The sequence below is a fragment of the Spermophilus citellus genome (assembly GCF_964194105.1).
Source record: "Spermophilus citellus genome assembly, chromosome: 11".
Classification (NCBI taxonomy): Eukaryota; Metazoa; Chordata; class Mammalia; order Rodentia; family Sciuridae; genus Spermophilus; species Spermophilus citellus.
In genome coordinates, this window is record NC_138192.1 from 135,728,443 (window position 1) to 135,753,803 (window position 25,361).

General features: G+C 58.2%; 1 protein-coding gene across 1 annotated transcript in view; it reads left to right on the forward strand.

The window, feature by feature from the left end:
* CROCC2 (ciliary rootlet coiled-coil, rootletin family member 2) overlaps window positions 1-25,361 on the forward strand; it is a gene marked incomplete at its 5' end in the record, with an annotated part of 60,120 nt that overhangs the window by 20,511 nt on the left and 14,248 nt on the right. Inside the window, 12 exons of the mRNA XM_081261762.1 lie at window positions 6,173-6,366; window positions 8,934-9,061; window positions 9,377-9,546; window positions 10,054-10,239; window positions 14,891-15,004; window positions 17,124-17,267; window positions 20,772-20,989; window positions 21,494-21,653; window positions 22,051-22,218; window positions 23,313-23,670; window positions 23,894-24,078; window positions 24,982-25,102. Of these exons, the coding sequence (XP_081117888.1) occupies window positions 6,173-6,366; window positions 8,934-9,061; window positions 9,377-9,546; window positions 10,054-10,239; window positions 14,891-15,004; window positions 17,124-17,267; window positions 20,772-20,989; window positions 21,494-21,653; window positions 22,051-22,218; window positions 23,313-23,670; window positions 23,894-24,078; window positions 24,982-25,102 (2,146 nt within the window). The remainder of the gene's footprint in view (window positions 1-6,172; window positions 6,367-8,933; window positions 9,062-9,376; window positions 9,547-10,053; window positions 10,240-14,890; window positions 15,005-17,123; window positions 17,268-20,771; window positions 20,990-21,493; window positions 21,654-22,050; window positions 22,219-23,312; window positions 23,671-23,893; window positions 24,079-24,981; window positions 25,103-25,361) is intronic.

Consider the following 25,361-nt stretch of genomic DNA (forward strand, 5'->3'; position numbering starts at 1 on the left):
CAGTGCGTTTCCCCAGGGTTTGGGGGATGTAATCAGTGAGTTTTGACACAGCACATGCTGTGTTGGAACCTAAGTGACCCTGTGTGTCTCACAAGGTGGGAACCCTGTGGAAGTTCAGGCAGGTGTAGGCAGACAGTTGTGTATATCAGGTCACTCTCTGGTCACTCCTCCAGACTCATGCAGTCAGAAAGGGTGTGGGAGCCACCTCTGCTCTGGTCCCTCACAGTGTGGTGCCTCTTTGCTGTAGCTACGGGGTGAATGGCCAAGATGAGGACTTCGGGCTTCCCCAGCCCTGCTGACCTGGGGCTGGGTCATCAGCAGAGACTTCTCTCGCCTTCTGTTTAAGACAGATCATTCGCTCAGGTTTGAGCGGGGCTGAGTCGCGGCTGGATTGAGACAGTTTCTTACAACTGGGCTGGGGGTGGAGGTCAGCACAAAATGCCTGCCGCCTGCTTGAGGCACTGGGCTCAATCCGCAGCCTGCTGAGAAAGAAGAACATGAACGAGAGGAACAACTGCTGGATCCAAACAAGCCAGGTATGGAAATATAGTCGTAACAAAAACAGCCACCACGGCAGCGTCAGTGACAATAGAAAGGGGCAAAATAATACAGAATGAACTGAAAAGTCGCTGATTAATAAAGAAAAAAAATTTTAAGTAGCCTGGGCGCAGGGGTGGCACACACCTGTGACCACAGTGACTTGGGAGGCTGAGGCAGGAGGATCACAAGTTCAAGGGCAGCCTGGACAACATGGTGAGACCCTGCCTCAAAATATCAGTAAAATGAGTTGGAAAAGTAACTCAGTAGAATACTTGTGCAGCATCCATGAAGCCTGGATTCAATCCCCAGTAACACAGATCTCTCTCTCTCTCTCTCTCTCTCTCTCTCACACACACACACACACACACACACACACAATTTTTTAAAAAAGAAGAAAATAATACAAAAAAAGGAAAAATTAAAAAGTGGGAAAACAAGAAAGTGGAAGAAAAAAGAGAAAGAAAAGATGAACTTAAAGATTTTTTAATTGGGCTGGGGCTGTGGCTCCGTGGTAGAGCGCTTGCCTAGCACATGTGAGGCCCTGGGTTTGATTCTCAGCACCACATGAAAATAAAGATATTGGGTCCATTTACACCTAAAAAAATAAATATCAAAAAAAAAGATTTTTTAATTGTAGAGGAAAGAAAGAGATGGAAGAAGAAAATAAAATTAAATGTTCAATGTTACAAGGAGAAGAAAATAAATAAAGGAGAAGGGCAGAAGAAGAGAGAGGAGGTGCACTGGAGCCCACTCGGCCCTCGGGCGGGGCGGGGCGGTGGCCGACCCACGACACCCCCCCACCCCAGGCTCCGAATGTGGCCCCACACAGGCACTCTCCCTCCCCTGGCTGAGTTCCAGGTGGACAGTCCTGATTTGTCATGGTGTCCCCCAAAGCTCGTGGGGGAGACCGGCAGGGAGGTTCCGAGGAGAAGTGCCTGGGCTGTGAGCCTTGACCCAGTCAGTAAATCAGCCACCTGAGGGTCACCTGCGTGGTGACTGAAGGCAGCTGGGGTGTGGCTGGAGGAGGTGGGCATGGGGCGTGGCTGTGGGGTGTAGATTTGTCTCTGGCCAGTGGAGTCTCTCTCTGCTTCCTGAGCATCATGTGAGCATCATGTGAGCCGCCTCCTTCTGCCACACATTCACCATGAGGTTCAGCCTCGTCTCGAGCCCTGAGGGATGGAGCCGGCCTCTGAAGCCGTGAGCCCTCCATAAACCTTTCCTCTCGATAGTTGTCCTGGCCCCGTCCGTGAGTCACAGCGGTGAAAGCTGACTCGACATATCGCAAAGCGACTTTTGTTCTAGCTTGGCTTCCCCGCCCGGAGCTCTGAGCAGCTGTGTCTCAGATCTGTCCCCTAGCCAGGCTGTGCTCAAGGCCAGTACCTGCTGGGTCAGGGTCGGACTTTTGCTGCTGGAAAGTGTAGGCTCCTGTTCTGAGTTAGATAAGGGGTGTCCCCAAAGCTCATGTGTGAGGTGATACAAGAACACTCAGAAGTGACTCGAGAAGGAGAGTTGTGACCTCATCAGGGGATGGATCCACTCGTGGGACTAACTGGGTGATGACCAGAAGCAGGTGGGGTGTGGCTGGACGAGGTGGGTCCCAGGACTGTGGCTTTGGGTTTGTGTGTTGTCCCTGGTGAGTGCAGCTCTCTCCCTGCTTCCTGACAGCCAGTCCCCAGCTGCCTTCCCCCTCCACTCCCCTCCGCCAGGATGTGCTGCATCTTCCTGGGTACAGAGCCAACAAGTTGCATCTACGGACAGAGACCTCTGAAACCAGGCACCAAAATCAACTTCTCCTCTTCTAGAATTGTTCTTGTTGGGTCTTCTGGTCACAGCAGCCAAAAGCTGACTGAAACCACTCCCGGGGCAGCTTCGGGGACCACAGATGACGGATGCACTCAAGCAGGGTGTTGAGGCCTTTCCTGGATGGGTTTGGGGTGTCTTCACCTTATCCTGGTCCTCTGAGTGCCACCAGAGTGCCACCACGGTGCTCAGCATGGAGGCCTCCCTTCCTGTTCCAAAGTCCGGTTTTCAAGTCCCTGTTCACAACTGAAACCAGCACCTTCCATAGTCACCACGTGGAAGAGGGGCTACTCTCCAGCCTTGAGGGCCCGTCCCCCGAGACTCTGCTGATAACTGGGTGTTTCCAAATCTGCATCTTAGAATCTATCAGAGATCTTTTCATCTTCCTGGTCTGTCAACATTTGATGTTGTATTTTTTAGCTATTCTGTTGTGAAGTCCTACGTGACCAAGCTTTCAATTTACATTGGCCCATGAGTTACTGGTGTCTGCTCAGGTCTTCTGCCCGTTTTTAAGACTGTGTTCTCATAGTTTGGTTGTGGATGTATCTAGAAATTCTTCTTATCTCGCAGACACGAGTACTCTATCAGAGAGATAGATGCACTGCCAATTCTTCCCCAAGTTGGTGTCTTACTTTTATGTCTTCTTTTTTTTTTTCTAATTTTTTTGTAGTTGTGGATAGACAGAATGCCTTTATTTTATTTGTTAATTTTTATGTGGTGCTGAGGATCGAACCCAGTGCCTCACACATGCTAGGCAAGCACTTTGCCACTGAGCCCCAGCCCCAGCCCCACTGAGCCCCAGCCCCAGCCCATGTTTTCTTAATAATAGTTTTGATGGACATAAAATTTTAACTTTAGCAAATTTTTAATTTTAAGTTTTGTGTGTGTGTCTTTTTTTTTTTTTTTTTTTTTTTTTTTTTTTTTTTGCTGTGCTGGGAATTGAACTCAGGGCCCCAGGCACACTAGGCAAGCACTCAACCACTGAACAAATCCCCAGTTCACAAGTCAGTATTTTCTGAAGAGATTTTTGCCTAAGGACAAGAAGATAGCCTCCTAGGCTTTATCTGACTTTCAGTTGAGGTCTTTGCTTCATTTCCAGTTATTTGTGTGGTTTCCCAAGTGAATTGAAGCAGTATAAGCACCATCTGGGGACTTTTAAAATGCAAATTCTCATGCCCCACCCAAGACCCACTGACTCAGAAGCTCCATGAAGAGGATCCAGAAATCTGAAATTTGATTAGCCCCCCTCCCGGGTCATTCTGTCGCACACTAAGTTCAAGAACCACTGTACCAAGGCCCCTTATTTTTCATACTAATATCCAGCTGTTCCACCATCGCTGTTTCTTTTTTAAAGAAACTCTCCTTCATCCTTGAATTATCTTGGCAACTTGTTGAAAATAAATTGTACACGTGGGACTTGGCACATAAATCTATCTCCTCATTCTTTCACCAAAACTCCTGTCTGGTCACAGAAACTCTTAACATTGTGTAGTATGTGTATTCCTGACTTGCTTTCCTTTTTCAGTCTGTTTCTGAATTCTTTGCACAGTCATCTATATTTTAGAATCCTCTTGGCAATTCATACCCACCCCTATAAAAAAGCCTGTTAGGACTTTGAATAGGATTTGGTTGAGTTTATAAGTCAATTTGAGGAGATGACAAATCTTGACCACAATGAGTCTTTTATCCGTGAATATAGTATACCCATGAACAAGGAGAATCATGTCTACATTTTATTTATTGCAGCCATGTTTTATAGTTTTAAGCATAGAGGCCTTTTTATTAGATTAACTTCAATATTTGACATTGTAAATTGCATTGCTGGTCAATTGCATTTTCCCATTGTTCACTACTAATATATAGGGATAGAATGTCACGTATTGACTTTAAACATGTGACCGTGACAAATTCATTTATCTACTATCATTTTATAAGTACAGATTTTTGCATTTATGTTCATGAGTACTTTATTTTCTTGTCATGTCTTTGCCAGAATTGGAATCTGACAAATTACTCATGTGGTGGACCTTTGAGTAAACTGTACTTCCTTCTTCAATATCTTTTCTTTTTTCTTCTCTTATGCAATATGACCTGCGGAACAAAGTTGAATAGAAGTGGTGAGTGATCATCCTTCCACTAAACTCAGTCATGAAGAAATGATACAATATTTTAATATTAGCTATGATGCTATTTATATGCCTTTTATAGATGCCTTTTATCAGATTGGGAATATCCCTTTCATTCCTGTAGGCTGAGATTTTTAAAAATCAATAGGAGTTCTAAATTCTGCTCAATGCTTTCTTTGAGTCTGTTGAGATGACACCATGGCTGCCCTTATTTTGTTAATTGGATAAATTATATTCATTACTATTTTGAATTCTAAACCTACATTGCATATGTGAGATAATGCTAATGGGTCATGAGTTAATATTCATTTTATATATTTTTAGATTCAATTTATGTTTTGCTAAGAATTTTTGCTTTTACATTCATGGAGAATATTAGTCTGTATTTTCTTGTCTTGTAATGTCTTTGTCAGAACTGGTATCTGGAAAAAAAAAAAGGGATTGGAATCTGACCAATCACACACATGGTGGGCCTTCCTCCTGGTCTTCTGTTATAGTGTTTTCTATCCTTTTTCTCTTCATGGTTCACTCAGAGTATTTTTTGGCCTATCTTCCTGATAATTCATTGTTTCTTCTACCTTGTCTAATCTGCCATTCAACTCACCTATTATTTATTAATATTGGCTATTTTAAAATCGTACCTTTCATACTTAGTATCCAGTTCTACATCCTACAATCTGGTTTCTGAACATACTAGTCAGCTATTTTAAATTCTGTTTGACAACCCTAATATCTGGAGAGCTGGTGGGGGTGAGGGAGTGTCTGTCTATTTTCTGTTTTTATGTGTGTTGTTGTATTTGTCATGTGGTCCTGTCTCCTAGCATGCCTGGTCATGTTGATTAAATGCCAGATATCATAAATACAAAGTTTTATAGACAATTTGATGTTCTTGACAATGCCATTCTTTGAGGGCTTCATCTTTGGTTCTGAGAGGCAGTGAAAGTAGGAAATGGACACTATCATCCAATCAGTGCTGGAGGCACGCAGGTCTTTTGAAGGGTAATCCAGTTCTGACTCCCACTACTCCTGGAATCAAGTCTTCTGTGAATGAAACTTGAAACCTGGCATGTGCTTGCTGGGAATACCCCTTTCATTCCTGTAGGCTGGGGTTTTTAAAAATCAATAGGAGTTCTAAATTCTGCTCAGTGCTTTCTTTGAGTCTGTTGAGACGACGTGAGGCGAGTCCCCTGGCCTATCAGTTTCTCAGCCTGGACTTTAAATCAGCAAATGGTTTGAATAGAGAAGAGATGGCACGTGGTGGGCTCATTCCTGTTTCCCTGCTCTTCAGGATCTTGGCTCCTTTGAACCCTGCTCTCTCCTGGGACACACTTTGTCTTAACCTCTTGATTCCCTTGTGGAACCGCTGGCCGGTACCACTCTTCCTCTGTTACTGCTACTGACACGTCCAGACCACGTGTCCTGCCCCCTAGAAACTCGTGGCCCAATGAAGTGTGGCAGCTGGGTCCACTGGAAGAGCCCAGTTTAACAGCATCTCTGTTGTGGTTCGGGGAGTTGAGCTCCCCTCTGTTCTAAAAGGTGCGTGTGCACTCTGAGGTTCAACACGTCCACGTCTACCCACGACCTCCACGTTCGCCTCTGGGCCAGTCTGAAGAACGTCTCTTCTTCCGACGCCCTTCATTTCCCTCAGCAGCCCCCCCACCTACCCACTTACTCTCTTTCTCTGCTACACTGTCCCCCTCCCCCAGGTCACAGGCAGAAAACAGGCCCTGGAGAAGCAGCTGGCACAGTGCCTGCAGGACCAGGGCACCCAGATGGACACTCTGCAGCAAGCCCTGAAGGCCAAGGCTGCTCTGACTGAGGAGCGAGTCCAGCTGCTGGCCCAGCAGGAGGCCCTGGAGAGGCAGGGGCAGCTCTCAGCTGAGGAAGCATCTGACCTCAGGTACCAGTGAGCCTGCCAGTCAGAGCGTGTCTCCACGGCCCTGACCTTGGAGACCTGCAGGGTGGTGGGCAGTGGTGGGAGGCACAGGGAGGTCCGCTGTGTGTGTGGAGGGTGGGCTTTGAGGGAGGGAAAGAGTGCCTTGGGGTGACACACAGCGTCTCTGTACAAGGCACACCCAGGAATAGTCCTGGGGTCACCTCCCCGAAGACAGGTGGCAAGTAGCAGAGACCTGGCTCAGACCAGTGTCAGGAAGACGTGGAATGTCTTGCTCGCAGGTCTGAGAAGTTCCGAGTGAACCTAGCTTCAGACACGGCTGCTCCAGGCATGCCCACAGTCCCCTGAAGGACCCTGCTCCTTCCTCCCTCAGTGCAAGGTGGGCTCACCTGGAGAGGGCAAAAGAAGGTCAGCCATCACCAGGGCCTTCCTCCGGCAGACAGAAAACCTTTCTCCCCACAGTCCCTGAGGAGCTGCCGCCAGCCGTCTTGAACCTCTGGGCAGCCCTGCAGCGGCCTGGGAGCTGGAGCCACAGGGCTCAGAGTATAGGGTTGGGTCTAAAGCCCATCCTGCACCCCAGGAGGCACAAGGCTAAGAGTCGGGGGGAGCCCCAAAGACCAAAGTCAAGAGAAATGTCCAGAAGTTGAAATGGGCACTTGTGGGCAGGATCGGTGGTGCCATACATTGTGGCCCATGGCCTGAACTGGTTCCAAGGCCTATGCAAAGACCCAGGGCCGGCTGGGCTTTCCCCACCACTGAGCTCTTCTTGGGAACACCTACGTGACTAGAAGAGCTCCTCCTGGGGTCCAGAATCTGGGAGGTGTGAGAAACCTTAGTCTCAGGTCCTCAGACCTCTTCATGGAAACTCCTCTCTGCAAATGCAGGAGCAGACACCTGGGAAGGCCGCCCAGAGTCGGCGGGAGCACAGGCACTAGGCCTGCCCTCGAGGGCTCCTTGGCCCTGGGAATGTCTGTTCCCCAAACACAACCCTGGTTAGAGCCCTCCATGGCCAGGATCTTGTCCCATGGCCCCTGCTCTCAGCCCTGACCACTGAACCCAGGGCCACTGCACACAGCAGCCCCTCAGCCCAGAAAGCCACTAGCCCAGTGGGGACTCAACCAGAGCACATCTGTCCCCCTCTCTTCGCTTCTCTGCTGGCTCTGGGCTGCCGCGCTGGTGAGCTTCAGATCATCCTGATGGAGGGTGCAGGCATCCTGCGGCAGCCCCTGGCTCTGAGGACCCCACAGACGCACAGGTCTGCTGTACCAAGGGGAATGGACAGGTTCCCACCTGCTCCCCAGGCCACTGGCCCTGGCCACTCCACCCTGCGGCATGTGGGGCCTCTGCTCCTGGGGCAGACTCGCAGGGGCAGACTCCCAGGCCACATCCCTGGTAGAAGCCAGGTGCAAGTCACGGAGGAGGCAGGTTGAGGCAGACGGACGGGAAGAGCTTTGCCTGTGTGCACCAGCTGTAGGGTCTGGGCACTTTCGGATTGTGTGCTTTGAGCGTTTGTGTTTGTGTGTGTTGTTTGGTTGTGTTTTCACCATAAATGCACATGGCATGTGGGGGGGCGGGTTGGTACTGATGAAATGCCCGTAACTCAGGCTTTCTCATGTTCTGAGCATGTGCATCCGTGCAATCTGTGTGCATAGGCTGAGCACACGCCATCACACTGAGTGTGAAGTTCCAGTGTGGCGGGGTGCTGGGGTGACTCTTTGCCAGGAGAGAATAGAAGCTTGTCTTCTTGCCCTTGTTGACAGCTGCACCGTGGGCCAGAGTCAGGACATGTGACTTCTAAGACTCTCCCATTTCCCCAGTGAGGACCCTGGGAAAGCCCCAGTGAGCATGGTCGTGTGTGTGGTCAGTACCTCTGTATTTCTGTAAAACGGGCACCTGTGAGTGGAACTGCAGCCCACGTGATGCGCGTTAGAGTCCCCTGGCCTTGCCAACACGCAGTGTTGTCACTGTTAAGCTTTTGCTAATCTGATAAGTGATCAATAACACTGACTGTGGTTTAAATTCCCTGGCATTAATGAGGTCTAGCAAGTTTCCTATTTTTAGCCATTTGTATTTTATTTGTGTTTAACAGTCATTTTTTCTCATTTTTTAAATAGGACCAGCAGATTTTCGTTGATTGGTAGGAGTTCTTTGCATGTGATGGATGCTAATCCTTTATACATTTAGTGCAGATTTTCTTCCAATCTGTTCCTCGTCTTTTAAGTTGATTTATGAACTCTTTTCTGCAGGAATACTCCCCGTCCCTCTCTTCAGATCTGTCGGACTTTCTTTCCCTTCTGGTTTTCAGGTCTTGCTTAAGAAGAATACCAAGTACCCTTTAGGTTTTTTCTACCATTTTTTTGGTTCTGAGTTGTTTTGCTGTGACTTAGTAAATGTTCTTTGTTTCTGCATTTGACTTTTTATTCCACCTGAAACAGTTTTGATAGGGTCCAATTCATTCTTAGAAATTTGGAATGAAGGAGCCCTGTTCTGCTGATCTGCTGGCCTGGCCTCGGCTCAGAGCCACTCCTCATTGGCAGGAGCTCCTGGGTGATGCGCCTGACGCTTCTCTGCAGGCTGGAGAGGGACTCTCTGGAGAGCAGCCTCTTTGAAGCCCAGCAACGGGCCAAGCAGCTGCAGGTCCAGCAGGAACAGCTGGAGGGAGAGGCCCAGAGTGCCCGGCTGGAGCAGCAGGCCTTACAAGGTGCTCCAGGGTGCTCCCTCACCCTCCCCCCGGGAGCACACACCCATCCCCAGGTGTACTGCCCACACACCCCTGGCCCAGGGGGCACAAATGGGGCCTGGAGCTCTTGTAACTTAGAGGTCACACGGAGGAGGCCACCAGCCTGTCTGGCCTGCACTGGAGTAGCCTGAGGCTCAGAACTGGGTGTAGCCTCCTGCCCACTCCCTGTGACCGAGCCTCTGCTTGGCCACCCGGCCATGTGCTGGCCGCAGGTGGACAGGGGGCGTCTTCATGGGCTCTGCACCAGGGGGGCCTGACACACCTGTGGCTTTGCAGTGGAAATGGACAGACTGAACAGGGACTGGACGGTCCAGGAGGCAAAGCTGCAACGGGAGGTAGGGCGGCTGCAGTGGCGGGTGACGCAGCAGGAGCAGGACCTGCAGCTGGCCCTGGAGAGCCAGGCACTGGCCCACCAAGAGGACCTGGCACGGCTCCAGAGGGAGAAGGTCTGCCTCCCAGGGATCTTGGGACTGTCCACATCCTGGGTGTCTGTCACATGCTCCCTGGGGTGGAACCCGGGTGGCTCACCATCACGTTCAAGCAGTGGCACCAGCCCGCCCAGTGAGCTCCTGGGCTGGAGCAGGTGGGTGTGCAGAGCCGGCTCCCTCTGCAGAAGGGGCTGGGCCCACCGGTCAGCCGGGAGCTGGAGGAAACCTTGTTCCACCTGAGCCGTCCACGGGCCCCAGAGGCTGGGTTTGACAGGACTTTATGCCTGTGTCCATCAGTGGCACTGGGTAAGGGTTCAGGTGAGGCGCAGGAACTGTTGGAAGAATGTGTGACAGTGGCGCCGAGACCTGAAGAGTCTTCCCTGCTCATGTGGGGTCTTGGGGACAAGGGGAGGGCAGCTGGCCAGGTTGTCCAGCCCTGGTCTGCGGGGCCTTGGGCCTCACACAGGACCACAGTGCCTGCTGGTCTCCTGGCCTGACCTGGCCACCTGCCCTTTGTCTCCATAGGAGGCCCTCGTTCTCTCCCTGGCAGAGGAGAAGAAGTTGGCTGTTCACAGGCTGCAGCAGGAGAGGGAGCTACTGGCTACGAGTGCGGCCACCAGGGAGACCCTGGAGCAGGAAGTGCAGACCCTGGAGCAGGAAGTGCAGACCCTGGAGCAGGAGCATCAGGAGAGCCTCCGCCAGATGCAGAAGGTAACGGGGGCACAGGAGGCAAGGGCCCCCCGCCCCATATTCTCCTCTCCAGCCCAGCACAAGGCTGTATTGGGCCACCGCCACCAGGCATGTGCCGCGTTTCCAGGTTACCCCTGGAGCAGCTTCAGTACTCCACAGCACCCTCCTACCCAGCTATCCATCATCCTCCCATCCACCCATCCACCCACCTACCCATCAACACATCATCCATCCACCCATCCACCCACCCACCCATCAACACATCCATCCACCCATCCACCCACCCACCTACCCATCAACACATCCATCCACCCATCCACCCACCCACCCATCAACACATCCATCCACCCATCCACCCACCCACCTACCCATCAACACATCCATCCACCCATCCACCCACCTACCTACCCATCAACACATCCATCCACCCATCCACCTACCCATCAACACATCCATCCACTCATCCACCCACCCACCCACCCATCAACACATCCATCCACCCATCCACCCACCCACCTACCCATCAACACATCCATCCACCCATCCACCCACCTACCTACCCATCAACACATCCATCCACCCATCCACCCACCTACCTACCCATCAACACATCCATCCACCCATCCACCCATCCACCTACCCATCAACACATCCATCCACCCATCCACCCACCTACCTACCCATCAACACATCCATCCACCCATCCACCCACCCACCCATCAACACATCCATCCACCCATCCACCTACCCATCAACACATCCATCCACCCATCCACCTACCCATCAACACATCCATCCACCCATCCACCTACCCATCAACACATCCATCCACCCATCCACCCACCTACCTACCCATCAACACATCCATCCACCCATCCACCTACCCATCAACACATCCATCCACCCATCCACCCACCCACCTACCCATCAACACATCCATCCACCCATCCACCCACCCACCCATCAACACATCCATCCACCCATCCACCCACCCACCCATCAACACATCCATCCACCCATCCACCCACCCACCTACCCATCAACACATCCATCCACCCATCCACCTACCCATCAACACATCCATCCACCCATCCACCCACCCACCCATCAACACATCCATCCACCCATCCACCCACCCACCCATCAACACATCCATCCACCCATCCACCCACCCACCCATCAACACATCCATCCACCCATCCACCCACCCACCCATCAACACATCCATCCACCCATCCACCCACCCACCCATCAACACATCCATCCACCCATCCACCCACCCACCTACCCATCAACACATCCATCCACCCATCCACCTACCCATCAACACATCCATCCACCCATCCACCCACCCACCCATCAACACATCCATCCACCCATCCACCCACCCACCCATCAACACATCCATCCACCCATCCACCCACCCACCCATCAACACATTCATCCACCCATCCACCCACCCACCCATCAACACATCCATCCACCCATCCACCCACCCATCCACCCACCCACCTACCCATCAACACATCCATCCACACATCCACCCATCAACCCACCTACCCATCAACACGTCCATCCATCCACCCATCCACCTATCCACCTACCCATCAACACATCCAGCCAGACAGCCAGCCAGCCAGCCATCTACCCACCTACCCATCAAATATCCACTCAACCATCCATCCACACATCCACCCACCTACCCTACCCACATCCACCCATATATCTGCATGTCACCCGCCTACCCATCAACACACACAGATGTGCACCCACTATATCTATCCATACAACCATACACACACATCCACCCATGCACCCACCTGCCCGTCCACTCACCCACCTATCCATCCATCTGCTCAGCCAGTCATCCAGTTGTGCATCAGGGTCTTCAGTCTGACCCCCAGTGCAGGTAGACAACCATCACCACTCACTGGCCATCCGTCCCCCCAGAGGCAGAGGCCTCATTGGGTCTGAGGGGTGAGTGCAGGCTTCTCCAGGGCACAGGCCATCCTGAAGGGCTCACTGTGGAGAGAATGGGAAGACAGGTAGACAACCCCGTGGGCTGCCACAGCGTGAGGAGGACCAGCTGCTGGCACACAGTACAGCTGTGGGGTTGGTGACTAAAACAGCCAGTCTTATTGTCCCACTGCCTTTCTAGTCTGATGCTCTGTGCTGGGGGACACACTCTTTTGAGCCCACTTTACTGGAATCCCTTGGCCGGGGCTGGCAGCTCACCTGGTGGGTGCGGCCGTCCCTGCTCCTGGCAGCCACCACCCTGCATCCTGCGGTGGCCTGGGAGGAGGAACGGGAGCCTGGGGAGGTCAAGGAGGGTCGCAGCCACCAGGCTGTGGCAGGCCGGGAAGCCAGTGGGAATACAGGGTGTCACCCAGGGTGTCTCACAGCAGGTGTGGGTGATGGGGAGCAGTGGCCGTTCTGAGTAGGGGTGTCGTGACGGGGTGGGGAAGAGAGACTGAGACCAGGGAAGATGGGAGAGGCCAGGGCTGGGCAGGGCTAGCCAAAGAAGGGCAGGTCCAGAGGCCCTGGGGATGCAGTGGTGTTACCTGTGCCATGGGAGGAAAGAGGCCCAGAGAGGCCAAGTGACCAAGGCCCTGTGTGGCCTCACTCCTCCGACACCACCCACCAGGCAGCACGGCCCAAATCACACGCACCTGGGAGCTGCCCTACATATGCGGCCACCCATACAGAGACAGCTGAGCAGGGAGAGCAGGAGGGGGCAGGTGACCAGCCCCTGAGGGGGCTCCAGGTGGACTAGAGTCAGAGACTTGTGCAGCGGGGCAGCAGCACAGGGACGCTTCCCCTCCGTTCCCCACTCTCCTGGCTGCGTGGACTGAGCGGGGCTTGCTCCGTTCTGTTTGCCCCCGTCAACAGATCCTTTTAAGACTTTCACCGGGCACCTTCTTACTGTGTCCACTAATGAGGGTCTCAAAAGGGACAGATGGGCCCTGGCCCTGACTGGAATAAACGAGGGCTCCAGGGAGGGAGAGGGCCAAGCAGGGTGCATTCATTTCCAAAATCATCCCAGATACCAGGCCGTCCCTGCCACGCTGCCAGCTCCTTGGGACTTGTTTCCTGGTGTCCCCTGCAGTGCTAGGCCAGCTCAGACCCACCACTTAGGGGCCCAGTCCCCATGCAACTGCCTCATCTCAGATGTCGCCATCTCAAGGCCACCTGGACCTGTGCCAGCGACTGCCAATGTGGGGTCCCACAGCCCCTCGAGCCAGGACCCAGAGACCACCTCCTGGGACCCCAGAAAGCGTGGCCTGACCCCGCGAGTATGGAGAAGGCTGCACGGGGAGAGAAGAGACGTGGGGCTGGGGTCCAGGCGGGCCGGGCCTGCAGCCCTGGAGTCTCTGCGTTCACCATCCCGGAGGCCGCTGAGCGTCGGTCCAGGGTCTCACCATCAATAGAATGATGGTGCACAGGTTAAATTGTGTCCCGTCCTCCTCCTGGAGACCAGGAGCTGACACCAGGGCTCCAAGTCTCCCTCTAACCACCTGAAACCGGGCAGAAGGCCACCACGTGGCAGCTTGTTGGCACAGTCTCAGATGTGCTCCTGGGGCCAGCATGAGTGACAGTGACCACATGGCCATTTCCCCGATGAAGAGGCTGCTGCCGGGGACTCCGGGGGAGGCCAGGAGAGGTTCAGGAAGCACTCCCTCCCTGAGGCCGCTCACACAACCCCGCGGGCGTCCTCCACGAGCCTGGGGCACATCCTGCCAAACCCACCCTCACCCAACAGGGGCTTTCCTCCTGCCTGTGCCCGGCTCAAGTCCGAGGACTGGGCCACACAGCACTGGAAACCCCAGTACCAACTCTACGGATGGTTTCTTGGACGGTTTCTACTGGACGGGGGGCTCAGCCCCATGTTCCCTCCGGCACCTCTACTGCAGAGATATGGGGCCCACCTGCTCTCCGGGGCCTCCGGATCCCATGTCCCGGGCCCCCTGCACTGCAGTCGGGGCTTCGTGAGGCTTCTCCACTGCTGTGACGTTCTCTTGGGGGCGAGGCCACCAGGCGCGGGCCTCTTGTGGCTCACACCAAGGTTACCTCCTGCTCGTGGCTTTCAGTGTCATAAACAGTGACAGAAGAGAGCTGAGCTGGATGTCCTGCACATGGACAGCGTCTCTAGGCTCCCCTTCCGCAGTGGGCTTGGGCAGGGAGGGAATAAGCGCTTGTGGTGTTGACGGGCATTGCTGATTCCTTCCACTGTCCACGGGTTGCTGGTGGAGCAGCCCGTCCCCCTTGGCCTGGGGACAAACTCGGCCTCTCTGGGTCCAGCCGCCTACACTCCTCTCACCGTTAGTGAGCTGGGCATCTGGGGTGCTCCAGGGGCCATTGGAGGCTCCTTTGTGTGCACTGTGGGACCACAGTCTGCAGGGATTCGGGGTCATGAAGTTCTGGTCTGCACTGGGAGAGAGCAGGCTTAGGCAGATACGGGACAGGGGCACCCCAAGAGGACTCTGAGGGCAGTGTCAGGTAGGAGGGCCTGGGGCAGAGGAAAAGCTCTGGGCAAAGGGCCAGGCCCCAGGGCCGCCCTCCTTGGCAGCAGGGGTGGAGGCAGGGTCTCTGGTACTCGCCGCTCTGCTGGCCTGTCCTGTGAGGAGGCCTAGCCCCAGCTCTCCAGCCCTCTCATGAGCACCCCTGTGTCCAGGCCCTGTCTCTAAAGGAAGCAGAGAGGAGCCTGCTGAAAGAGCAGCTGTCCAGGGCCACGCGGGACCTGGAGCACGTGCAGCAGGAGGCCCGGGGCCAGCAGGCACGAGCCGAGGTGAGCCCACCACCCTGAGCCAGCAACCAGCCCCTGGCCTGGCCATGCACAGCCCAACCTGCGGCAGACACCAGCTCACCTTTCCTCCTGTCCCAGGAGCATGGCCGCTGCCCAGGGCTTCCTGGGCCAGGGAGGAGAGAGTCTGGTGGCAGGAAGCCAAGGCTGCGCTCTAGTCCCTGCCTGGGCGGGTCCGGGTGCTCGGACTCCACTTGCCCAGGGCTCCCAGCGCTCAGAACCAGCGGGGGCCCAGAGGGGAGGCCTGGCCAGGGAGGAGGGGGAGGGCTGCCCCAGGCCTGTGCCCGTCTGCAGCCACACCAACCAGCCTCGCCCTGCTGTGCGGTGGGAAGGGCAGCTGGGACCCAGGGGCTGCAGAGGCTCACCCACTGGGGTCCCTACCACCACACTGCCCCCGAGGCCACCCACCTGTGCTGCCTGCCTGGGAGGTATGAGGTGGGGTGGGAGCAGGTGTGATGCGTGGCAGGCCTGGGGGAGGTGCTCGCTGGTTCTGACGTGGGGATGGGGACTCCTGGCTGACCACGGGACGCTGTGCCGCAGGAATCATGTTCCAGGTAGGAGGTGGCCCCAGGGGCTGCCTGGCCCTCCCCTGACACCAAGACCAGACCCCATGTCACTCTGGGCAGGGCAGTCCAAGGCAGCCTGGACCCGGACTTCTTGCTCCCAGCCACCACCTCGGCCGTGTCCCTTTCCTGAGGCAGGCTGAGAGGGTCCCGGGCTGGAGGATGGGGCTATGCCCTTCCCAGCTACTCTCTTAGCCCCACTGTGGGCAGGGAACCAAGAAAGCGCTGAGACGGGGAGGGACGCCCGCTGCTCTCAGGGGAGCCTCCGGGAGCTGGCTCCTGGAGCGTTTGAGTGTCTGGGTCTCCCCTGGACCCAGGATGGACCTGCCGGCCAGTGAGCTCCTTGGGGCTCTTTTACCACCTCAGCTCCAAAAACAGGAATCAAAACCCTCTGAGAAGAGTGGGAGTGGAAACGCAGCCCAGGAACAGCTGGGGTGACATGGTCAAGAGCCACCCAGGGCACAGGGGCCTGCGGGCTGTCAGGCTACCTCAGGGCTCCCAGCAGAACCTGTCCCCAAGGTCCCAAGGTGTCCTCCAGCCTCACTGAATAAGCAGTTCTGGGGCCGTGCCAGGGCACGAAGCCCATGTCCAGCTGTCCAAGGTGACGTGTCCGACCAGGAGGCAGTGGGGGTAGAACGAGGGCTCCTGCTGTGCTGCTGCCAGAGCTTGTGGAAGCCCACGGCAGTGCCCCAGGCAGCGGCCTGCAGGATGGGGGGCGCCCACGTGGCACCTGTGCCTCCCTGGAACCCGGTGTCCCTTCAGCTGCCCTCCTCTGCCCAGCTGCTGCTAGTAGGCCACAGAGACTGTAGCCTGGGGAAGAACCCCCCTGTGAGGACACTGTGGCCCAGGGTAGGTGGGGAGAGTCCTCACTGGACAGGAGAGCAGCTGTGGGACAGGAGGACAGTTTGGGCTGGGCTGGTCCCAAGTGGTGCCAGAGCTGCCTAGGCAGGGTGGCATCCCAGGGCAGGCAAGACTGAGTGCTTCACACTGGCAGCTGGCAGAGACAGTGGGTGTCCCCTCCACCTGCCATGGGACAGTCCAGGAAGGAGGAGCAGCAGAGGGGCACGCCCTGCCCAGGAAGAGCATCTCTAACGATACTCTGGCCCCTCAGCCCAGGCTGAGGGGGATGGGCACTGCCTCAGAGGGTGAGCCCTCCTCTCCTGGGTGACCCCAGCTCACTGCCCAGCATCACTGAGGGCAGGGCCTGTCCACCTGCCAGATGACCCTTCCTGATCCTCCCCCTGAGCCAAGGAGCCCAGCAGGGATACCGTAGGCAGGCCAGCAGTCGGCTCTGGGGTCCTGGGCCCAGCGTCCCCTGCCGTGGTCTGGTGGCTTGGGAGCCCCAGAGGGGAAACAGAGGTGGGAGACGGGTTGGAGCCTCAGCCCCCCTCCCGGAGCCCCCCTCTGGGCCAGCACCTCTGCCCTTCACCAACATGCTGGGCAGTCAGCATGCGATGCCTGCCTGGCACCCCAGCTGCACCCCAGGGGATGCCTCCCTCGGGCTGGCCTCCCTGATGTGTGGTATGTCCCTGCTTCCCCAGGCCACCCTCAGCACCAGGACAGAGGAACTACAGGCCCTTCAGGCCCAGTTTGAGGAGGCCATCTCCTCCCACCAGACACAGGCCGCAGCTCTGAGCCAGAGTCTCCGGGAGGTGGCAGCCGGGAGGAGCAGTGCCCAGAGAGAGGTGAGGGCAGCAGGAGCCGAGTGGGCAGGGCTGTGCTCACGCTCAGAGCTGCCCTTGGGGAGGGAAAGCTGGCCAAGATCCCAAACCTACAAGGATGAATTTGGCATGGGGGGGGGTGGACGTGACCGTCCGAGTCCTGGCCACAGGAGAGGGAGTGCCCCAGGCTGGGCCCCAGGAGGATAGCCAGGGAGGGCCAACTCGTGGGAGGCTGGCCAGGACACAGGGTCCAGGTGTGGCACCACACCCGGCCCAGCACTCTTATTCCACACAGCTCACACCCGGAGTCCTGGGGCACCTCCCTGTGCAGGGTCTGTGGTCTCTCTTGGGAGGCAGCCGTGACTGGGGGTGGACACGGGGAGGCTGGACTCAGCCTCTGGGCTGTGGGAAGACCCAGGCAGGGCAGCCCTGGGCTGGCAGGGGGTGGGATGAGGCTGGGTCTGGAGCCTGCAGTAGAGGGGCAGGAAGAGACAAGGGGCTCGTGAGGTTTTCAGGGATGGCACAGAGACCCCAGTGGCCCAGGACCCATGTGATCATGATGGGGTGGGGACAGGCAGGGGCAGAAGGAGCCACAGAGAGGCCAACTGGGGCCCAGCAGGCCAGCAGATGGAGATGTGTCTCTGAGGAGATTTGACAGGACTTGGGGGTGCCTGCAAGAGGCAGGGCAGGGGACATGTGGCTGAGGGCTGGACGAGGGGCCAGCAAAGCCCAGAGGGACCTGCGGGGGCAGGTGGCCTCATGGCTCCCTGGGCTGTGGGCCCAGCAGGGGGAGGGGCTCAGCCCCCCCAGGCACGCCCCGCGTGAGCCCCCGAGAGGAAGACAGCATGATTTACCACGACGGGCTATTTACACTGGCCCCAAAGAGAAGGGGCTCCTTCCAGCCGGTTTCCAAGTCAGGCCTGGTCAGTGACCACGGGAAGGAGGGTGAGCTTTCCAAGCTGGGGCAGTGTGGGGAGGCTGGGGGACACATTTGTTCTGGTGGATCCAGGTGGACATAGGCTCAGGGCAGATCCAGGTGGTCAGAGAGGACCCTAGGAAGGGAGTGGAGACCCCACAAAAGGGGTAGGGACATCACAAGGGGAAGGGGACCCCCACAAGGAAAGTGATGGCCCCATAAACAGAGTGGGGACCCCAGAAAGGGTGTAGGAGTCACAGGGGACTGAGGGGGTGCTCAGAGGAACAATCACAGAGAAGCAGGCGCCAGGTGAGCCCAGGGTTGCCATGGAAACCACAGCCTGGAGGCTGGAGGACCTTCCAGGCCCTGCCGAGGTTCACCCCACACACAGATGGTGCCAGCACCATCCACCCGTTGTGTGTACATATCCCACGCTGCTTAAGAGCACGCACACCAAGTGATAAGTGCACACTGAACATGTGCACATGCACACCCAGGCTCTCACATGCATTCACACACTCACACATGCAAACATACTCCGGCACCACCAAACACACATGCATGCATAAAGATGAATGGCAAGCACACACGTGTGCACATGCCAGCACATCCATCATGCCTATGGACGGTGCATGCACACTCTCACTCGGCCACACATTTGCACACCAGAGCACATGTGTGCACACTCACATGTGCATGCACACTGCACACTTGCCCCCAGGCCAGCCCACAGCTGCCCCTCCCCCTCTTTCCCTCCCTGCCTCCTCTGCAGCTGCCCCCCTGCAGGAGGTTTCAGAAGAGGCTGTTTATACAATTTCTAGTGAAGAAATAATTATTATAATCACATTAAGCGATTTGGCTGTAAAGTTCCCGTAAAAGGGCGGCTGCTCTTATGAGGCGGGTGGGCAGACACAGGGGGTAGAGGTGGGGGTGGCTAGGGTGGGGGTGGGGGTTTGTTTTGCTTGTTTTCATCCCCTCCACCCTGGGAAACGAAAACAGCTTCTTTATGATGGATGGGCCCTTTTCCTGGTCCTTGACCTCCTGGGCGGATTTCTGCTGAGCTCAGCGGAAAATGCTCGGCACAGTTGCTGCTCCCACATGTGGGGGTAGGAGGGGAGCTGAAGGGAGGCTCAGGCCCTTCCCAAAAACAGAACAACAAGAACAGCAGGCAGACTCCGGGCCAGGCGGTCAGGGGCCTGGACAATGTCCTGTGAAAACAGCCAGAAAAGAGGGGTTTGCTTTGGGCACAGCTGCAGCTCGCCGAGTGTTTGTGGCTTCCCTCTCGGCTTGCCCCTGCCCACTTCCTCCACCGCCTCCTCCCCAGGGGCCCGCGAGAGCCAGGATGGAGCCTTCCCAGAGGCCGCTGGTCAGGGCCATAGCTCAGGCCAGGGAGGCAGGAGGCCAGGGGTCCAGGCTGGGCCCCAGCAAGCTCCCACTCCCAGAGCCTGAGTGCTGCAGGTGGGCTGCTCTTGCCCACTCTGAGCCTGCCCAGTTGGCCTCCCCAGACCCTTCCATCCTGGGAGCCCAGTACCTGGAGAAACCTGTGTCTTCCAGGCTGCTGACCCTCCCATTCCCATGGCAGCCTGGGGGCCAACTCCGGTTAGGTAACTACCCCATCCAGGCCTACCTGGAGGACCCTGTGGGTGAAGAGGCCACTGGTGCGGGGGGGACGTGTCCTGGTTCCAGTGTGATGGGGTCATACTCTGGGCCCTGGACAACCCTGGCAGGGAACGAGGACTCACACCACCAGGGGGCAGCTCGGGTGTGCAGGACGACACTAGGCCAGGAGTGGGGTGGGGGCCGCGGCTCCCGCTGGCCCCAGAGCCCACCCACAGTGGCCTTCTTTCTGTGCCCCCTGCTCCCAGGCCTGAGACCCTGCTCCTGTGGCTGAGCTTTGCGCAGGGCTCCTATAATGGGGACAGCTTCCAGTCCCAGCAGCTGGGCAGCCCAGCACCAGTGGCTTCCCAACTGCCAGAAAATTCGGAGGGCCCAGGCGCCCTTCTCCCTCCCCACTGCCTCCCCCGTGGATGGAGGAGGCAGAGCCGGGAGGCCGGGGTCAGTAGGCATGCCCATAACTATGCAGTGGCCAGTGCTGAGCCACTGGATTGCTGACCCAGCTGCCCACTGCAGGGCAGGAGTGGCCCTCGCTGACACTCATTGCAGGGCAGGAGTGGCCCTCGCTGACACTCATTGCAGGGCAGGAGTGGCCCTCGCTGACACTCATTGCAGGGCAGGAGTGGCCCTCGCTGACACTCATTGCAGGGCAGGAGTGGGTGCAGAGGAGTGGGTGCAGGGGCAGCAAGTAGGAAGGGCACCAGGCAGCAGCAGCTGAATATTGGTGAGGACAGTGCAGATGTGTGAGCAGACTACATCCAGGCAGGCCCTGCCCAGCAGTGGTCAGTGTCCTGGAGTCCAGGACAGGGACAGGCCAGGATGGGGACTGGGCTTAGGGACTGGCCCTCCTAAGCTGCCCCGTGGAGGGTGGGGCTGGTGTCTAGGCTCCCGGGCTGCGCAGACACCAGCACCTGCCAGACCAGTTTCACCTGTGTGGCCCACGGCTGTCCTGGACCACGGCCCCTCCGCCAGCCACCAGAGCCACATGCTTCCATCAGGCTGAGAGGCTGCGGGCACAGCTGAAGGTGGCCCAGGAGGAGCTGGCCAGCCTGCGCCAGGAGCGACGGGGCTGGGAGGAGAGCCGAGAGGGTCTGCACAGGGAGGTCCTGGAGGCCCGCCGGGCGCTGCGTGACGAGGCCCTCGAGAAGAGTGTGCTGCAGGGCTCCAACGCCGAGCTGCGGGCCGCCGTCAGCAGGGCCGCGCAGGAGGAGGCCAGGTGTGGCTCAGCCCAGGCTGCCGTGAGGGGTCTGGGCCAGACAGACAGTGGGGAGAGGCACCAACCCCTACCCCGTCTGAGAGGCCTGCCAGGGCCAGCCCAAGCAGCAGGGAAGGGGGGTGGACATGGTCCCTGCCTTCAAGGAGTTGCCTCGTAGCCCCTGAGACAGGCCAGCCTGGCCTGTGGGAGACTGGGGCCTGGCCGGGCTGCAGGAAGGCCCCCCTGAGGCACAGCAGGTTGGCACCAGACATGAGGTCTCTAGTGGTGTGGTGAGGGCCAGAGAGGTGAGGGGCAGGCTACAGAGAGGCTGAAGAGGTGGACAGTGGACACTGGACAAGGCCCATGCTAGCAGGTGCTCGGATCTGGATGAGGCTGGGTCTTGGAACAGGGCATAGGGTCTGCACTAGGGACCGTGTCTTACTTGGGGAGGCAGCCAGGCAGCCACAGGGCCCCCCTGAGGAGGTCAGGCCTGGGGTGTCCAGCCAGCCTCTGGTGCTTGCTCAGTTTTAAGCGGTCCAAGGAGGAGCAGGAGCAGAAGCTGCTGGGGCTGGAGGAGGCCTGGGCAGCTGCTCATCAGGAGGCCGGGGTGCTGCGGGCCAGGCTGCAGGAGCTGGAGCAGGCCTGGGGGGATACCCGCCGAGAGCTGCAGGAGAGCCGCAGACAGGTAGGGGTCCCCACACTCCCCCAGGCTGCTCCCTCAGCCATCCTGGGAGGAGCTTCTTCCAGGGGCAGCACTGACCAGAGCCACCTCCTAGTGACGCCCGCCCAGCTCAGACCCCTCCGTGCAGCTGAGCTCTCCGGTCAGCGCCCCCCCAGCCCTCCTCGCCCAGCTCCACTGGTGGCTCTGCACCCAGAGAGGACTACCAGGTGTGTGTCTGCGGAGTGGCTGAGCGTGGTTCCCAGCACCTGGTCACGTGGGGCACCAAGGCTCCGCCCAGAGCTGGACTTAGGCTGAGGCTCCCAGAATATGGTCAGCTGCCATGAGGGAGGACACATGAGCAGAGGCAGGGAGGGGAGGCTGTGGGGCTCCTGCCCCTGCCCCAGCGCTGCCACCCTCCCAGGTGAGAATGCTGGAAGGTGAGAATCGGAGGAAGAGCCAAGAGGTGAGTGAGCTGCAGGCCCAGGGTGCACAGGATGCCCAGCGTCAGCAGCAGAGCCGGCAGGAGGCACTGGGGCTACAGAGGCAGGCGACAGAGGCCGAGGCCACCCTCCAGCAGACCCGGAAGGAGGTAGGACCTGTGCTTTTCTTGGATAGGTCTGAGGAGAGGCCAGGAAGGAGCCCGAGCAGAAAGGCAGGAGGCACCAGATGGGGGCGGGAAGGAGGCCAGAGGACCCACTTCTAGGCTGACTCCCACCTGCACCTGTGGGAGTCCACAGCCCACATGCTAGGTGACTGTGCAGCCAGGGGCGGGGGAGACGGATCTGAGGAAGGGCCCAACTACACACACCTCCCTGGACTTCCCCAGGAGCTGTGTTCTAGAAAAGGCTGTGTTTGGCCCAGATGAAGGACAGAGTTCTGCGCAGGAGGAGGCAGGGGAGCTTGAAATAGGGATGCCCAGGAGCCGGTGGTGCTGAGCTCATGCTGTGCCCATGCACACCCCCCCCCCGACCCCACACCTGCACACAGACCCTGCCCCAGGCCCACCTGCCAGCTCTGTGTGCTGAACCAGGGGCTGCACACAGCCAGGGCTCTCCACCCTCCCAGAGCCGGAAGAGCTCCCAAGCCCCAGGGTCACTGACCACACAGGGCCCCTGGTTCAGAAAGCTGTGCCTGCCACCCACAGTCGCCTTGAGCCTGGGCCCCAAGAACCCGGGGCTGACCTTCCACAGCCCAGTGACCCACCAGGTGACCTCAGTCCATCTGTGAGTCATTGTGTCCACCCAGGAAGCAGGATGAGACCAGGCCTGCTTGCCACCCTGCACCTCGGACTCAGAGGCCTGTCTGTGTCCCTCCCCACCCTGCAGCCTGCACACTCCTCACTCACACACCATGTGGAGAGGGCACCTGTGTGTGCAGATGCTGGTCCAGGGCTGTGCCCCAACCAGCATGGTGGGTCCTAAAGGGGTCTGCAGCAGGGGCCGAGGGAGCCCCCAGCAGGAGGGGTGCTGGGACCACTGCCCACAGCTCGAGGCTTTCAGGTGGCTGCCGGCAGGACTCTCAGCTGAGGGACACTCTGTGGTCTTAAGGTGCCACCTGGCTCAGGTGACCCCACCTGCCAGCTGTGACCTGCGAGGGGATTGAGGCCCAGAGGCCTGGGGCAGGGTCTCCCAGGGGCAGATAGGCCTGGGTCTCCTGGCTGGTCCCCCCACATCCCTCCTGCAGGTGCTGGGCCTGCAGCGGCAGCTGGTGGAGGCCCAGGCCTCAGGGAAGGCCCGGGCACAGCAGCTGGAAGGACACCTGCACGAGAGCCAGGAGACTGAGCAGGCCCTGCGGGCCGAGGTGCACAGCGTCACCAGGAGGCTGCGGCAGGCCAACTCCCTGGCTGAGAGTCTTCAGGCTCGTCTGGACAGTGCCCATGGCCGGGTCCATGACCTAGAGCAGGAGCTTGCCCAAGCCAAGGGTGCCAGGCGGGACGCAGAGGCCCAGCTGGACGGGCTGTGCTCCACACTTCGCCGTGGCCTGGGGCTCCGGGGTCGGAGCTCCTCCACCTCCCCAGAACGACCTGGTTCTCCCATGAAAGGTGAGTGTCCTCCTGTCCAGCTCTGTCTGTAACCTGGGCACCCCGCCCCTTCCCAGACCTCACACAACCCACACACGAGGGGGCTGGACGAGTCCCAGCAATTAGGAGCCTGTGCCCACATCTGCCCCACCCCAGCGCCACAGCAGGAGCTTCAGGGAGAAGGGGAGTGCCCACGTTTCTGTCACCAACCCTCCCCACATCCTCTCCACTATCACCGACGCAGGTTCCAACAGCTCCCAGGCTCCACCTGAGTGGCACAGAGCCAGCTCCCCCACCAGGGTCCATTCACCACCCCGGTGGCACCCACCTGCCCCTGGAGACTGCGACTCAGAGGTCATTGATGTGGCCTCTGTGCAGGACGCACTGGGGGACCTTATGCAGAAACTTCAAGATGCCCGGCAGGAGCGGGTGAGGGGCAACTGGGGTCCTCCCCACCCACATGGGCACACCCCTTGGGGCCCTGGGATCAGGGAACCCAGCAACTCACCCAGATGACTCTCCGTCTGTATGTCTGTCCTCAGACCCACTGAGACCCTGGCAGGGCAGCTGCAGAGGGCCCTGGCAGAGGCAGAGGAAGGTGACTGCTGCCCACTGGGAGCGGTCTGAGTGTCTAGACTGTCCTCTGTGATCCCACTGCCCTCCAGGCCTGACCCTCACATGGCCTAGGGCCACACTGTCCCTCAGGGTGGGCCACAAAGCCCCTGGAGTTGGCCCACTGTGATGTCCCCTGGGAACAGGCATTCGCCATCCCATGCCATCCCTGAAGAACTGTCCCGAGGCGGGCACAGGCCCGGCAGGACCCCTCCTCTGAGGATACCTATGCAGTGGATGTCCAGTTGTGCTCCTGGCCCCGGGACGTGCTGCTCAGAGCCTGCAGTCTGCCCCTTCCCACCTTGCCAGGTGGCAGGGTGGGCTCGGGACCCTGGTGGCTAACAAGTGGGAGAGGCCGATCACAGTCCCAAGGCTGCCGGGCCCCAGCAGTCCTTCGGGACCACTGCCCGCTGACACCAGACCAGGGCCAGGTCCCATTCCTCAGCCCTGGCTCCCTTCACACTGGCCCACAGGCTGTGTCCAGCCCCTGCCAGCTCCTACTCTGCCCAGCCCTCCCTCTGGCCACTCGGGGCCCTCCCAGGCCAGCAGGGCAGCTCATCCCACCACCAGGCCTGACCTTCCCTGCAGCCCACAGCCCACACTGTCCACTGCCCTGCCCGACTACAGCTGCCCACCTGACACACCCCAGCCTGCTAGTGGACACCTCTGCCCTCCACTTGCCCTCCAGGCTGTCCTGCTGACCTTAGTTCCTCTGCCCAGGATGAGGCCCATGTCCAGGTGCACAGCATGAGCAGCCGGCTGCACAGGGTGGAGAGCCAACTTGCCCAAGCCCAGAGCCACCTGGGGCAGCTGCAGAGGGCCCTGGCAGAGGCAGAGGAAGGTGACTGCTGCCCATTGCTCCCTCCCCTGCCCCCTGGGAGCCGTCTGAGAGCAGTTCCGGGGGGGCGGGTGGCCCCCGAGCCAGCCCTGGGCCTGGCCAGCGCCCGCTCCCTCACAGAGGCAACCCCAGCACGGGGGCAGTCTCGAGACTCTGAGGCCCTGCTGGTCAGGCCTAGCCCCTCTCCTGTGACTCCCACCCCAGGGTCTGGGCCCTGGCTGTGCCCACTACCTGGCCCTCTTCCCAGATAACCACACATGGG